The 17,254-nt window shown below is 41.9% G+C and overlaps 1 protein-coding gene across 4 annotated transcripts in view; it reads right to left on the bottom strand.

Annotated features, from left to right (window-relative positions):
- The window catches only part of TENM3 (teneurin transmembrane protein 3), a 304,193-nt gene that overhangs the window by 17,247 nt on the left and 269,692 nt on the right, over positions 1-17,254 (bottom strand). For all 4 annotated transcript variants that reach the window (XM_065736567.1, XM_065736566.1, XM_065736565.1 and 1 more), the window contains 3 exons: positions 15,971-16,203; positions 15,343-15,497; positions 13,632-14,506 (listed from right to left, as the gene is read on the bottom strand). In XM_065736567.1, coding sequence (XP_065592639.1) covers positions 13,632-14,506; positions 15,343-15,497; positions 15,971-16,203 — 1,263 coding nt within the window. The remainder of the gene's footprint in view (positions 1-13,631; positions 14,507-15,342; positions 15,498-15,970; positions 16,204-17,254) is intronic.

The raw sequence follows: 17,254 nt of genomic DNA on the forward strand, positions 1-17,254 counted from the left end.
GAAAAATAAAAGAATGTTTGAAAATCAGAAACCCTTCTGCAAGCCAGGGAAATCAAGTGGGAAAAGTTGCTTCTTGAAGTTAAGTATACTTCAAGATAAAAGTTTTATTTTATTTCATTTTTTTCCAGGGTGTTTCTATCCCTAATTTTGGCTCTCTTTCACATACAAGACTTGGCAAGCCAAGACATCGCATTTAGGCAAGAAACTGAAACAAACGTACTAACATTCCTTGAGCATATATTTGACTGCAAGCCCATTAATGACCTTCGGTTCCTTAAATTTATTTATTTTTTCATATGCAACTTCCCTTTGTACCTCCCAGGGGAACATACATTCTCCACTTATTGTCTTTTTCTGTTCTCCACTTTACAGAGGAATGCATGAAAATAGCATCAAGTTACCTTGTTGGGAACTACTTGCATCCTTTTATTTCAGGAGCCAAGTGCCAATTTTCATTCTGAACAATGCTTCCTAAAGCCATAAAAGGTAAGATTTCTCTGTGAGAACTTTTCACCCTTTGAATCACAATGTTTATGAGAAATTGTATTTCTGAGTACAGCACTGGAGTTGGAAAACACTGCATCAGTAGCTTTTAGTTCAGCGTGCAGCTTCACTACAGCACATGGCACTGAACGTTGCTATTCTTGTTTCATGCATTCTTGCTTCCACATTGTTTTTTGACTGAATCTGTATAGTTCCTCAGTCAGTCTCTTCTTTCATAAATACATGAAAGCACATCACGAGCCTGAGGTAAGTAGCTAATACTATTGCAGAGATCAACAAAAATTCGTGCTACTCATTCGTGTTCTTATAAACACAACCTGAAAGTGGAAAGAATCTTAACAGTTTCACGTGATTGCTTGGTCCAGACACAGGACCAGATGCAGGAAAAAAATGTGAATGAGATGTGAAAGGTAAAATTTCTCATACTTTGATAGCCAGGGACAGAAAGAAAGGCAGTAAGTCCTTTTACAACTTACTACATATTCAGTTTTGTGATGGATTGTAATGTGTGTCCTTCATCCTTTTCACAGCACTTTGAATACTAAACTTACTTTTGTACTTGCTATCTTCTTGCTCACAATGAAAGCCTTATCAATGCTCAACATAGCAACATCACTCATACCTTTGGGCATTCCTATGCCATTTTTCTTATTACATCCAAATATCCTTGCGTTCTGCTGCCAAGGTGAATTTATTCATCCAAGTTTGTCAGTTTTAGACCAAGAGATTTTTTTTATCTGTCTGGTGTTCTAATACTGAAATTGCCCTAAAAGGAATGAGACATAAAGTCTAGAGGGCAACACCTATATTTGGCATTTCACAGCCTCTTTGATCTTTTCATCCAAACACAGCACAGGCACGTGTTACTGATGAGCCCTCTGATCTCCTTTGAGAGGCTCCATGACAAAACCATTGAACCAATCTCTTACATTCCTCAAGAGAAAGTACCACATCAGCTTCTCAGGAACCTAAACCAGAAATTGCATAGTGGGCGTTACCTCATGTGTTCTAATCCTACAAACCCCAGTTCACTCTTTAACACAATGATCTTGTGTTTGGTCAGTAACTTCAGAAGACAGAAGTAAGGATATGGCAGCTGCCACCACTTCTAGCTGAACTTCCCCTTAGATCAAATTTGTTTCCTTCCTTAGCACGAACTACCACTGCTGGCCAGTTTTCCCCTTCTACAGTGACAAATTCACAGAGATAATGATTATCAGCTTCCCAGATTCTCGACCTTTTGCTCTTTACCTGCTGGAAGTCTCTCTTCCATTGTTCATCTTCTTTAGTTTTAATTACATTCCATCCCAGACCATTTTCTGTTCTAGTCTATGTAGGACACTTCATTTTACAGTGACAGCTTCCTGGTAATCCTTGTCACAGATGGAAATGCCCTACTTTCTATATTTCTGACTTGTTTTTCATGTGAGGTGCCTCTTAGTTTGGAGCACATTTAGCTCGACCCCGACTTGCTGAGCATTATTAACATTCTATATCAGAAGTTATTTCAACATAAAATAGGTAACTATAGAAATGAAGTGTATAGTAAAGGTTGCTGCTAAAGCCAATAGCTAAGTTATGACTGATGCTTTTCTTTTCCAGAGACCTCTGCAGCACACTCCTGTAACGAAATACATTTCGTATGTATTTTTTTCTGTTGTTGTAAACATGTCAGGTTTAAGAGCAAGCCATGCTGGTTTCTGCACATTTCAGATAACAAGACATACGGTGCAAATGTATATTATGTATTTCTTTAAAGACTGGTTATGGATTACACTATTAGTTGGGATACAGTATTAGAGAAATGAGGCATGAATGCGTTTCGTAATGCAGACATGTATAATTTTGACAGTGGAATGAAAAGTACCGTTACACACTCACTCAGCATACATCAGGCATTTCCTCTGTGCATCTTGAATTATCGAGAGCTGTTTGAAAATTCACAGAACATTACCCTACTTGTTTCAAAGTGTTTGTAGGAATTTAATATCAATTTAATATCAACATGCTGCTTATCGATGGGTGAACACAGGAAGCTTAAAGTTTCCTTTACACAGAGCAGTGTGGGTTTAGGCATATAAGCACTGTGTTGATCCATACTGAAAATTAACCCTAACCTGGCAATAAATATCTCATTGAGCTTGTTGAGGCCATTAAGTTCACATTTAGAATAAGGACTGTTAAATTATGTTTGTTGTTTTGCAAGTACCTTCTTCCACTTGTAGCTAGCCTCTTATAACATACTTCATACTTAGTCCCTCCAAAAATTTAATCACAGTTTGAAAACTGCAGTGAAGAGAAGCCACCTTAAGTCACCTTGATTGCTTATCACTGCCTTGCTAAACCAGTGACAAAATGGCCATCATAACTGATCAAGAAGAAACAAAAACATAGTTTGCATATCATTCCTATCACTATCATTTCATCACTGGTCTGGAAGTCTCCTGTCCTTCACTGTTTAAAAACTGGGCACAACAACTTAATGGGAGTTCTGTTCCAACCATCTTTTAACTATTACGTGGGCTGCTGGAAGAGAGGAAAAGACCCTTAACTTCAACATTATAATTTTTCCCTTTCACTCCATTTCTGAGTTGCTTTCCCAATTTAGATATGCATTTTTGCTTTTTATTTACCTGAAGAGTGACTGAACGATCCTGCTAAGAATGAACAAACTGAAAATAATCTACACATGCATGGATAAACAAACAGTTTTGCCTGTTTTTCTTTCATTCTATAGTCTTACTGATATGCATACATCAGTGGATCCACAACTCCTCATTTATAATCCACCTTCTTAAAAATAATACTAATTGAAAGATGCATATTCCTTCATTTGCACAGTTTGTATTTGACCTTAAAAGATATAACATCGTGCTTGTTAATTCACGGTATAAATGTATCAGGAAACCCACAACATTAAACTATAACTTTTAAGTAAGTATTAGGTAGGTTTTTTTCTTCCAATGGAACCATAAGCAGTGAGATAGCTGTATGCCTTTGTAACATTCCCTTTTTTTTTTTTTTTTTTTGTTAACCTAACAAGAAGGGAACAAATGTGTCACGAATGACAAATTTGATGTATGTTAGTAGGCTTGTAAATTATGACAAGCAGCTTGATTTTTTTGAAAACTACTGTTTAATACTGGTGCCATTTTTCCTTTGTTCTTATCTGGAAAGTTGTTAAGCATGAGAAAAAAAAATCGGTACTCTTACCACTCTTACAGAAGTGTAAGTACGTGAAAAAAATCCTTCTTTATGTTGCCTCCCTTCCCCTCCTTTCCTCTCACCCTCCCTTCTCAACCTTCTCCATCTCCACCTCCATCTCACTCCTGTGCTCATCTCAAACAAAATAGGAGCTAAATAAAAATCACAGAAAATAGGTCTTGGAGTGGTGCTTGGAAGGGCACAGAGTAAAATGCAGCCTGAAATCCAACCACAGATAGGAATTTGTCTGTTACTACTTGATTTTAAAATACAGAAAATGCAAACTCATACAGAGGCTGGACATGCACTAAAAAGTCTGTTAAGTATCAGCTAAATTGCTCTGTCCTGTTCAACCAAGTGTCAGAAAATCCAAACCACAATTCAAGCAGATGGTCACCTTCTCCTGTCCCCTTTATCTCAATAGCTCCCTCCCACTGAGAAGGGGCTTTCATCCCAGTTTCATCCAGGATAGTCTGATCCAACTGTTTGTTACATAGTTCAGGTGATGGTCTTTTACCTTAGCAAGCTGGTCAGGAAGAATGTTTCAGCCCATGTTTAATGAAGAAATTTCCTGAGCTTGAAAGCGATAAACAATTTTTCTTTTCACTTTCTCCCATAATTACTGCAGCATTTGAGGCTTTTTTGTGTGTGCCTGTTTTGTCAAAACTTTATAAGGATAGTTTTCAGACTTTTTGTAGACTAGCATTCAGTATACTAGACTTGTGAAGAATTCACCTAAATAGGCCATTCTTGACAGCTCCGAGTTATCTGCAAGACAACAGGCACACTCTAAAACCACAGTCACTGCACAAAATGTGTGTGTTGGAAAGAAGCTCCAAGCAGAGAACCAACACCTTCCCCCAGATAGCTCGCTCCCCTCCACGTCAAGACGCTCAGTTTCCACTCCATCACACAACAGTGAGAACAAGCATGAGTTCCCATGCACTTCCCTAGGATTGACCACTGAGACAACCTAATCCAAAATGACTTCCAGACAGCTGTTTTGGGGGAACAGAGCTTTGCAGTGAATGAAGCAATACATGAACTTATCACGCCTTTACTTTTAGTAGAGGAATAAATAGGTAGCGTGAGGGCTGCTGGCACCCAGAAGCAAGCTGAACAACTGGTGTGTGCACAAGGGGAAAGGGTGCACTGGGAGCAGCTGATGTGGCTGAACATAGAGGCGTTAGCTGGGGACAAAGCCACTTCCTGAGGTTGTGGTTGCTCCTCAGCCGCTTTTGAACGGAGTGCAGCTGACTCAAGGTCAGTAGTATTGGGATTGTCTGTATGAGGATGAGACTACATTACAGTAGCTAGACAGCCAGAGACCCAAAGCTGGGCTTTTATCTACAAGACCTCAGCCCTCATCCCTTCCCTCTAATTAGAACCTCAGGGTCTGGGCTCACATTTTTGCCGAGCGTGCAGGGCAAGCACCCACCCGTCAGCAGCTCCCTATGCATGGCAGCTTTGATCTCAGGGCTCCCTGAGGCTGCTTCCTCCCCTCTTCCCTATGCCATCTATCACTGCACAGATAAACAGTCCGCCCTGTAGATATAAATACCGGAATATAGCCTGTCAAACAGAAGAAAAGTTGGTGTGTATGCACTTTGTGTGACAGATTGGCCCTTGCTGTAAGGTCTGCTTACAGTATCAGAGCTGAGCGCTGAGGCCTTCCATGCAAAAAGAGGCAGGTCTCCTCAGTCAGAGAAATCAAAGACTTTGGAAATACATCCTCCTTTGGAAAAAAGGTTAAAAAAGCCCCCAAAATTGCCTCTGTTTTCCTGCAGGAATCTCAAAAAGGAGAAGTGTGAAAGAAATATGGTTGCAAAGCATAGAGGAATTGGAAAAAAAAAAAAAAAGATGAAGACCGAAACAACAGTGAGCAATAATGGCAGATCAAATCTTCAGTAAGATTGACCATCTTTACAACCTAATCCAAAATGACTTCCAGAGATAAGTATTTCAGGGGAAGGGTGCGTTGCATGAAAGAAGCGGTGCCTGGGGAAAGAAACAATGCAAGATGAGGCTCGAACAAAGAGGACTGTGCTTGAATACAGCGGGACTGAAAACAGCTGTTGATGTGAAGTCTGGAGCTGCCCTTCACCACTCAGTGCACTGGCTTCCAGTGAAGTGAGTATAAAGGAGGGGCAGGGAGCTTGGCTGTAGCCTCACTGACTTTTATTTGACAGAGAAAGTGAACATGGGACAAGGGTATTAGCATGAGGATAACCGAACAAATGGTATTGTGCTCCTGATAAAGCCGGAAGCAAAATGGATACTTTCAAAAGCCTTATCAGAGTTGATTGGATTGACAATGCAGGACGTTTCTGTCATTAATAAGAACAGTACTCATTTTTTTATATTATTTTTTTGCTGAATTATTCTTCTAAGTGCTTTCCAAAACCACAGAGACATCATACGCTGATTTTCTTGGCAGAAATCAAAGCTCTCCTTTCTTCCTCATACATGTAAGATATAATAATGTTGATACGTCTCCTCAGCGTTGCTATTTTGATAGTATTACCTATTCAGTGGTTTTCTCAGTTCTTCTTTTATTACTTAGCCTCATTTTAAGGACAAGGAATAACAAACATTTGAGAACCAACAAAAGGGTAAAATAGGTCTACTGATATCAGAACAATTAGGAGACAAGTTCTCTGAAAAATTTTACATTGATATAAGATGGTATCTATTAGTGGATGATTTTCCAAGTCTACTTCATTATTTAGTAAGATGAGTCTGAAATGGCAACATAGCGTGCAGCACTGACAGCACAGCTCTCCTGTACTATATAACAGCATACTGCATTAGAATTATGAAATGTACTGTGAACCTGAGTTATGTTCCAGATTAGGAAACTGTGAGACCACAACCTCTATTCTCATCAAAAGGATGTTTAAGTTAGAAATTAGAAAAGTTACTTAACAATTTATTTAAAGGAGCATGGTGAGTATGGACAGCAAGCACAACTGTCGCTAATATCTCCTCAGAAATTCCATGCTGCATGAGTGATAGTTCTGTGTCTGTGTGATTGATGTAACTAAGGGAAGGTTTACAACATGTAATGTTCGTCAACTTGCTGCGACCTTGCACATCAGCTAGATATATTTCTTGATAAGTTCTCTTGGACAGAGGGAATATTTAGCTGGTTTAAATAGAGGGAAAGGCTTTAATGGCTATTTGGCCAGCCTTGTCTCCATGGGTCTGTGCAAGAGGAGGGGAGAAAGTTTTGCTTACAAGAGTTTCAATTTGTGCCATGCTGAGAGGAGGAGAAACGCCACTTCTTGATTAACAGAAAACCAGACAGTCCCTGAAATGTGCTTTAGAAGGGAAAAATGCATATTGCATGCTGGACTCAGAGAGACAGTGTGGATAAAGAAACATATGCACGGGGACTGGATATAAAAAAAAAACTTCCAAAAGAAACTTAAGAAGGGATTAAGAAGGAAGAGAACATGCATTAAGTTGCTTGAGTAAATATAATACTGAATGATTAGAGACACCACACTTACTTGTAAGTTGTGATTTGCACACAGGGGTTCATGTGATGCTACAAAAATCAGTGCAGGAATTTGAAAATCAAATGACTAAAACTCATCTGATTTAAGAGTATGGTTAATTACTTCATAGCCACTACACTGCAGACAGCCTACAGAAGAGAGAAGCTGCAACAGTAAAAGCAAGAGGTCCAGAAGGCTGCTGATGGTAAAAGGGAGAACAATACCTAAAGAGCACAATGTAATCAAAGACGTTCAGATAATGCTGCATAGAGCTGATTTAAAAAAAAAAAAAAGAGGACAATTTTTGTATGTAGTTCTGGTATTTGTAAGAAAAATAAACCAAATTGCCCAAAAATTACAAGAGAAAAAGACACTAGGCATTTTTTAGATACTGAAAGATAAATGTGATTAAAACAGTGAACACAAATAGAAACAAATGAATGCTACAAAGTTTAAAAAAACCCACACACAAATGCTTAAAATTGAAAAGTGAATTGCAAGCATCTTAATGCACAATACAGCAGCGACTGATTTGACACTTGCTGGAAGATAATTTGTATCTGATCAGGATTAAATATTTGCTTTTCTCTAAATTAAATGTTCCAGTGCAAGTGCAAGTTCCTTAGATATTTTTTACAGGCTAAATCTCAGTATTTCCAAGTCAGACTCAAGAGGAAGCAAGCGGAAAACTGCAAAATATCATCAGCTCCCTGTTGCCTGATGCAGACAGTTACAGATGATGTGTCTGGTACGTGGGGAAACTAAACAAGTCCACGCCAGAGGCAGTGCCTTACTCTGAATCACAAAGTTTTAAGGAAACGACAGCACTGAATGCATTGTTAATAAAAGCATCATATGTAAAGCATGATGCTCTGCGGCACGCACTGGAAATAGATTTCACCTGCAATTCTCTCTACTCTGTTAAATTATTGTAAGGATAATTTCACATTCTGCACAATTTCATCACCTTTCCAGAATGGCTGGAAAGCTCATTAATTTAACTGTGGGAGCAAAGTAAACTTGCAAGAGCTCTGCCTGCTAATGTCACTCTCTTTGATTTCTGTTGCATTCCCTTGGAGACAAGAATTGAACGAGAGAGGAGGGAGAGGAATGAGAAGACAAATGAGCTCAGGGCATGAAATGCCCGGGGAAGGATTGGATGGACTGTCAAGAGTTACAGGAGGGGATTGAGAAGAAAAGCACCTCTGGGAAAGGAGGAGGCAGGAAAGCCAAACACGCCTTAGAGAAATGACAGGAGACACGGGAAGGAGCAAGATACAAAGTAGAGACATATGGAAACCCAGTAGGAAGGGAAGGGCTGGGGAGGCAAAATGAGACCTGGATGAAAGAGAGTGAAATTGCAGGGAAGAGGAGGAGGTGTCTTAGTGTGGATCAGATATTTATTGCCTGCTGACATTGCTCCCAAAAGGAGAGAGAGTGATGCAAAGGGGGAGAACACAGGAAGGAGATAATGATCAGCAGCTACTGGAAATAACGCAGTGTAGGGAGTAAAGTTATCTCAGATTAGCTATGGGGGTGAGGGAAAGCTGAAGGTGATCCCACACAGTCTGTGCCTTCCACAGAAACAGAGGCACCAGGCAGAAGTCAGAGAAAATGCAAATGTCTGGAACTGCAGTACCTGCTGCCTCTGTGACCGATCGATTGGCTTGCCTCTGCACAACGCAGCCCAGCCTGCAGGTGCCCCATGGCTCCAGTCATCTTGATCTGTCCCAAGGCATCCTCAGGGAGGACACACCTGAGGGCCAAGCACACCGGTCGGATGCACACAGCAGCCTTGGTAGTGCAACCCGCAGCTCGGCCAGAACATCTCTGTCCTGGAATAATTTGCCCTCTTAAGCATCACCAGCCACTCAGCTAGCAGTGGGCTTCGAAGGCATTTTAAGCTGAACTGAAAGCCTGGCTGACCAGAGCTGGTAGGGCAGGGCATTTGAGGAGACCAGGAGTGCAGCTGCGGGTCTGCCTGCTGCTCAGAGCACTGCAGGGCCCTGCGGCAATTCAATTCTGATTACAAGTGCTTGCAATTTTCATTTAAAAGAACACGAAGAATAGAAATGCAAAGATTGCTATTGTGTCAGTCCTTCCCTTAGGCAAAATGGAGACTAAATAAAATAAACTCCAGATTATTTAGTATCCAGATGAAGTTTAAAAAAAAAACCCAAAAAGCAAAAAACTCTTTCGGGCCTGATATTAGTGTGACTTAGTCTGTAGGTGGAGAAAAAAGCACTAACAAAAAGTCATGAAAAGATGTTTCAATATGTACCAGGGAAGTGATTGCCAATGTTTGGGATGGAGCATTTTTCTTCAAAGATTTTTTCTTCTTACTAAAAGATTGTATTAAGTCTACTACAGCAGTGAGAACTTTGCTAAATCCATGTTGCAGTTCACACAGAATCACAGCATTGCAGGGTTTGGAAGGGACCTCTAGAGATCATGGAGTCCAACCCCCTGCCACAGCAGCTCCCTAGCCCAGGTAGCACAGGTAGGTGTCCAGGTGGGTCTTGAACGTCTCCAGAGAAGGAGACTCCACCACCTCTGTGTGCAGCTGTGCCACTGCTCCGTCACTGCACTGTGAAGAAGTTCCCACGCACATCTGTGCACAACTTCCTAAGCCTCAGTTTGTGGCCATTTCCCCTCATCCTATCACCACACACTACAGAGAGATGAGTCCAGCCTCATCCCTTTGCCTCCTGCCCCTTATATATTTATTCTGGGAAGCCCAGGACTGGACACAGCACTCCAGTTGCACAGCACATTTGCACAAGAGAGCAGTCACCAGAACTATTACTGAATTGACTCTGAAGACTCTGTTCAAACAAGAAAGTCAACGATTTTTTTACTCCACTGTAACTTCCGCCATTTAAACAGGCACAGGACCACCAAATGGTGAAACAGCTGAGCCACAGTGAGAGCTGAAAAATGCCTTTTCTATTCCAGTGCAGGTTCTGACAGTGGAGAAGTTCTACCTGAGTTGGAAGAAAGTATGAATTCACCGTGGAATATAAACTTAGTTGCCAACTCAAAATATTTTGAGAAGCTGAGTAATAACACAGAGTGACTAAAATACATAAATAAGTTCCTGTATTAAAAGAAAACGTATCCAGCAGTGAAACTGAAATATTGTGCTGTTACTAAAATAGAATAAGAAAGATTTCTCCTCCTAATTTCTTCTTCCTAGCCAGGCATCCTAGGGAAACCTTACAGTTTTACCAGGACTTCATTTTATTCAGCAGAAAAGCTGAATATGTTTTAGCCTGTGCTACCTACCATCATGATTATGCAAAAGCTGGGACTGAAGACACAAGCACACGGGCGCACCGTGCCACCCCAGTGTGAGCCCCGATGCAGTAAGCCTAGTTTCCATTTCAACAATGGTTGCAGAAGGCTCTGGAAAGGCAGCTGAAGTCAGATGTACTATTACAAATCATCAGCATCGAAAAGCGAAGTCAAAACGTTTGCCGATCCTAGAATACGAGGTGTCAGAACGGCCTTGTTTATATCTGCCTGTTCTTCGGGAGGGGAAGTACACAGGCACAGCTTTAGAGTATGGGGATTTTATGTCAAAAAAAAAAAGAAAAAGCAGCTGTGATGCCCGATGGATGTTTTCAAGAATGCTGTTTTGGCAAGAAAAATAACTTGGTGCTTTTTCTTTTTTTCTTTTCACTTATTCCCTGTAGCTTTACATAATCAGCACAGTTTTTTATTTTTGGTAGTAACTTGTACAGAGCATCACAGAAAACATGTCTGCAAAGGACCTTGGGAGGTCAGATGGTGCAGCCCCTACCCCAAGGCAGGATCTGTTCTTCCCAAGTTAGTTCTCAAAGATGTCTAATCTGCTCTTAAGGACAGCCTGCGCAGGGTAAGGGGTCGCTTCTGTCTGCCCCAGGCCTCTGCAGCCTTCACTGACAAGTTCCTCCAAGTGTCTAATCTGAATCTTCCTTGTTGCAATTAAACAGAATATTAATTTGCCACAGATAGGGGGAAGAGATTACTATCTTTACTTCTGCAAAAGCCTCATACAGCTGCACATCTGGGGTGAGTGGAACTGCTTAGCTCTCATCGTGCTATTTTGGCTTGGGTCTTCCAGTGAGACTCTGCTCTATTTAGGAAGAATGTAAGCAGCGGCTTGGGAACAATACTGGTATTTTCTGAGGGGAATGGTCTGCCCTTTGGGCTCTGCAGAAGCTGGCTGGACGGACCAAACACTGACTAGGAATCCTGCATGGAAGCAGACCAGATGTCAAGGGTGGCTATGTAGAGACTCAGTAAATAACCATGTATTTCGTGACACGCAGTGCCCTAAGTTCTTCCTGTGATGAAAAATACAGACCTATAAAACATTTAGTGGGGAACATAAAATCTACACTTTTTGCAATCTTGCAGATCCCATTAAGATACATTCAAGGGCCATCAGCAGTGCACTACAGTAGGCACACAAAAACCACAAGCATCACGGTGAGAAATTACTGCCCTGATTAGGACTCTGGCTCCTCAATTATCCAGTATGCACATCAGCATGATGTGAAGTGCCTGCTGTACCCAACAGATGCCTTAATTTCAGCAAGGGACTTCACTCTCCCCAGACTGTCCGCCTTTTCCAGTTCACACACTGGAAACCGGTGGTATTTGTGTGTCACGGTTAAATGCTGGATGTACTCTGTGGAAATGAGGAGTATTCACAGCCCTTCAGAAGCTGTGCTTTGGTCCCTGAGCATACAGGGCACAGCTAACTTACAGGACAGAACATGTGCCCTCCCCCCTGAACAGCTTCTCATTTCTCTGTGTATCCTCACTGTGCTTCTTTGTCATCCTGGCAGGACCTAAACAGATGCGCAGCGATGCACAAACACACCATTAAATATTACAGGCGTGAGCTAATGCTTTGGTAAGGTGCCCACTCCCCAAGCCCTGCCAATTTACAGATTACTGTAAGAATACCTTAAATCTGGCAGCAATGCCATTCCACCTGCTGTCTTTGGTAGGGATCAGCATTTCTAGCTGTGTCTCCACTTCAGGACACTATATGCAGTGAAGCAGCACCTGCTGCTCTCGTGTCTCTGATGGACACGTGTAAAGGTTGGAGAGTAGATACAGGTGCTCAGAGCCTTCCCGCACACTGCCTCAGCCAAATGCACACTGACAGAAATGTGAAGTTATCTCAGAACACAGATGTTTGGCTTTGCTGCCATTGCCTGACACCAGCACTTTATTTTCTTTATCATGTGTGTTGAATTGAAAGCGTTTTTTAGGCCCTGACCTTGGCAGCAGTTGCTAGTGCATTTCATCTAAAAGATAGAATAAAAGAAGGAAAAAAAAAAAGAAGAAAAAAAAAGGAAAAAGGATTTTCATGATGCCCTTTGTAATCCCAAGTACTTCAATGGAGGGCCCTTGAACACTTATCATAGCAACTCTACATCTTCATAGGCACATTTTTATCCCACCTTAGCATCCGTCTTTCAAGTGAATTAAGTATATGTGCATTTTCCAATTGATAGATGTCTAAAAGAAATCTGTGTTAATGTTGTATTTGTCTTTACTGAAATTGTATTTTAAGCAGTATTTTCTTTGTTCTCGGTTGATAGCAGTCCAACTCATTTGTGATGGAGCTGCCTATAAACGCGGTATCTGAGCTGTCAGGTGTATCTATAAGTTGTCACGACCTTCCTCATTTGATATATCTGAAGAGCCTTTAAAACTTTTTGCTAACCTGGCTCTTGCAAACTGGCACCGGTGTCTTAATGACATTTAACGTAAGAGATTTTTCCAGAGCTGGTAAAATGACAAGTCTTGTATCTCTCACCGTGAGGTTTACACGCGCATACCACGCATTGCTGGTGGTCTCTGTGTTTTTTTCCTGCAGGAATGGCACTTCCCCCCACAGCTCACATTTCTCAGATACTTGCTGCTCAACGAAACACAGCCTGTCACAACTTCAAAAAGGGAGAGCATACACCCAGTTTTTTTCTGGGTAAAAGACCAAAGGTACGCTGCTGCTTTAAGAAAATTAAGGATAAAATAGTCGGCAGTGATGCACGTTTCTTGTCAGTGTTTGCTGCAGAACAGTGTCAATCTAATGAGCAAAAAGGATGAAAATTTAGTTCTTGATGCAAATCTACGGAATCATGGTTGTCTGAATTACAGCTTTGTTGACAAGAGTGAGATGTTGTCTCACAATTATTCTGATGTATAAAACTGAAATTGGAAATAATGAATTTAAAATTATGCAGACCCAGTGCTTAGACTAAGACAGATGTAGACAGGCTGGGAAACTAAAAGCATCTCCCTGTGCATGTCGTTATCAAGCATTATTGTTGCAGTTACCTCACCAGTCCCCAGCAATATCGCAGGCGGTGCTGTAGAGCTCAACAGAACTATAAGGAGTGGGGCTTTATTTTATGTACTTACTCAAAAAAAGTGGTCCATCCCGTCTCATCGCTTTTAGTTGCCAGCAGTCCACTGTTGCCATGGTAGGTGAATAAAACAAGCTCCTGTCCTTGTGCAGTCATGCTTTTCAGACATCCGTTCGTGCCTATCGTCAGCCAGATGACTTGGTTATCGGGAGAGACCACTCTCACCGGCATCCGGTTGGGATCCCGCCTGATGCGCAGAGTGTTCCCGTTGCTGTCCGTGACTGAGGTAATATCGTTGTCATTACTGTAGCTGAAGTTGTACAGATAGTCTCCAGTGACTAAACTCACAGTGTACTGGTGAGTACCATTGACATCGAAGATATATAGCTCTTGATCGGTTGGAGAAGCAACTTCATAAAAGTTCATGGAATTCAGTAAGGGTCTGTTCTTTGACACAGCCCGTATCCTAATGTTCCCCAGATCAGCAATGTACAGCGTGCCGTCTGGAGACACAGCTAAGGACGAGGGAGCATTAAGTTTGGCGTCTTTAGCATAGCCATCTCCACTCTGGTAACAGTCACAGTTGACATCGTTCTTGCAGTCACACTCCGAAGGTATTCCGGCGACTAATGAGATCTCTCCGTCGGTTGTAACCTGCCTTATCCTGTTAATCTTTTTCTCGTCCGTTTCTGTAATGTAAAGTACCCCACTGTAAGACACAGCAATGGCGGTTGCTGACTCCAGCGTGGTCTGCACTGCGTGCTTGCCCACCGTGTACTCCACTCCAGGAACCTGGCAGTGCATGGGCCTCCCCGCAGCAATGCGCACCTGCCGGTTTTCAGTGATCTGTAAAACGACGTTGTTGTCCAGAACGTAAATGGAGTTATCCATTGGGTTGATGGCCAAATCTGTCGGCCATTCCAGCCGAACCTTAACAGAGAGAAGTGGTTCATTACAATTAACCAGCGCGGATGAAATGAAACAAATAAATTCACCTTCAGCTTATGATAATGCCTTGAGCTTATTTTTCATTTGCTGTAAGCGATGAAGACAGGAACTCTTATATGAAAATGTGCCCGGCAAATGAAAGACCCTCAAGGGAGCGAGGGGAAGGACATCAGGATACCTATTTCATTGAAAGAATGGCAGAGTTGGAACTGTTAACAGAGGTCACATTTTCCCTCTGATAAACGTTACGCTTCTCTGTATCAGCAGCGCACAAATAAAAATACACATCAAAGTCTAGTCTATGTAAGGCAGCATTCATTTTTTTATTCTTGCTTAGCAAACATAACTTACTGCCTTCCACACTGAAATATGGTACCTGTACTCCATTTTTAAAGACAGCACCACTGGCATCTCTTCTTACCTACATAAATGGTTCAGACAAAAATAAATACTCTATTGTATTATCTCATTCACTCTAGTGGGCTAAAGATGCAAGTAATTCAGAAAACATCAACGTGCCAATAGAGTTGTAACATATCTGCCATTCTTCCAGTATTTACTACAAGAGTTAATGCTTCCTGCTGATGCTTTTGCTGTTCTAAACTAAACTGAACTTTATGGGCAGAACAATTGAATACAGCAGCAGTTATAGCTAAGAGAACACACTGCGACTCACGCCCTTGGAGCAGGTTTCTTCCACCGCAGGTTCTGCTCTTGAATACTCGTTGCACACTCCACCCAGTTTTATTGTGAGGTGGAAGAAAGCCACATTTGCACCTGCAGCCCCAGCTCAGCTCTCCGAATGAGTTCCCGCATACCTGGCTGATGTGCATGCTGGTATCGCAGGTCAGCGGTCGTGCTGAGGTCAGGTCATTGGAGCCGAGCAACGTGGATATTATTCCATTTTGATCCACTTTTCTGATCATGGTCCCATCAACAAAGTAGATTAATCCGTTCTTGTCAATTGCTATTCCTTCAGCGAAAAGAACAGAAATTAAGTTTATTGAAGCAGCTGTTAAAATATCAGTAACTAAGGGCCTAAGAGGTATGCACGGAGTGGAAATTGAGGGTAGAGGTGATGTTCTTAGGCAACAGATAGTGCACCAACTCATAAACTCACTCTGCATTACAAAATAATGTTCAGTGCAAAATCTATAGTGCTGACTGTGCTTGCTGTTCACTGGAGAGCACGTAAGGTAACCTGCAAAACCGGTTAAGAGGCACGCAACACTGATTTTAAAACTTCACTGCTGTTTGCCAAACACATAATCTAAATGAGCATTTCAAAACATTCTGTAATCATGAAAGGCAAATATTGACTATAAAATCAACCTGGCTCTCTGGCACCTCTCTTCCTCAGTGGTCTTTCCCATTGGAAGAAACGGTTCAAAACGGCATTTTTGAATCAGCTGCTGCATTAAGCACAATCACACCCATCCTGTTTACCTTTAGGGCTCATGAGAGTTGCCTCGACCGCCTTGCCCCCATCACCACACCGTGCTTCATCGAAGGGCAGGCACTGCTCCCCGGTCCCTCCAACAACCTCTGCGTTCTTTGTCAGGTCTTTGGCACCCGCGAGTGACCTGGGCCGGTAGATCCTGCGTGTGTTTGTGTCGGAAACATACAAATCTCCTGTCACGGGGTCAGTGGCGAGGTAGTATCTGTGAGCTGGGTTGTTGCTGTAAAAAGGAATTACACATTGCACATGCTGTAATTGCACAATGTCACAATGGGAAGAAAAGGCTTCAGTTCATATGCACTGTATACTAACTCATAAATAGTTAAAGCCTATGATGGCACTCCGGGCTTACTCAGCACAGGTCATGGCACAAAGTCTTTCTTGGCTCCCCCTTCCTCCCTGTGTCATAGGCAGTCCAACCTGGACTCCTCACCCTCATGAGAGAAATGCAGTTTTATCTGTGATGCTCGGAGGACTGTCCTGCGCTCTGCAATTAGAGACAGCTCCTGTTGCCGCCGTGTCCAGACAGTAGAGCCTTAAAACTCCCCAGACTTCTACATGTTTAAAACCATGAGTCAGTTTCAAACTCTGCAGCATGACCTCAACCCTGGAGTGCACTTTGCTGCTGTTATCAACTTATCTGTTTTATTATAATTTACATAAGGCTGCTGGGGGTGCACGGCTTATATAATTCATAAACAGATAAGACAGAGTTCGTATTATTAGTTCACAGGCGAAAGATAAGACATCCTTCATAAGTATTTGTTTAATCTGCTGCCTTCAGAGACGTGATACGCATGATTTAACACATTAGGAAATGTCATCTTTTCCACCAGAACACCGAGCGCGGCTTTTCCGTTCTCCTTAACGCAGAGTTGTATTTCAAATAACCGTACACGTTGGCACAAAACCACTAACTATGCCAACACGGTCTTTATTACAGTGAAAATATATACTGCTAACCATTTTCCCAGAAACGTACATTTTGCCTCTCCGCTGGTGCCACATAAATTGAGAATTACTGCCTTTTCTCCCCTGCTGGTGAAAAAACCTACCCTGGAGAGTACCTTTTGGGTTGATATATTATGATGTAGAAACTTAACCCACCGCAGTTAGGATTCCTGACCTAATTTACGGCACGAAGAACTGAAATAAGGTCATGTAAACACAGGAGGTAATTTCAGATGCTCTCTTAATGGATTGAATCAGTGTCAGAACAGTCAGCTCCACTTCTGATGTTTGCAAAAGCGCCGCTGAAACATATCTCCCCG

This window comes from Cyrtonyx montezumae, unplaced genomic scaffold (genome assembly GCF_038088225.1).
Source record: "Cyrtonyx montezumae isolate F1298 unplaced genomic scaffold, pur_monq_1.0 scaffold_2, whole genome shotgun sequence".
In the NCBI taxonomy this organism is placed as follows: Eukaryota; Metazoa; Chordata; class Aves; order Galliformes; family Odontophoridae; genus Cyrtonyx; species Cyrtonyx montezumae.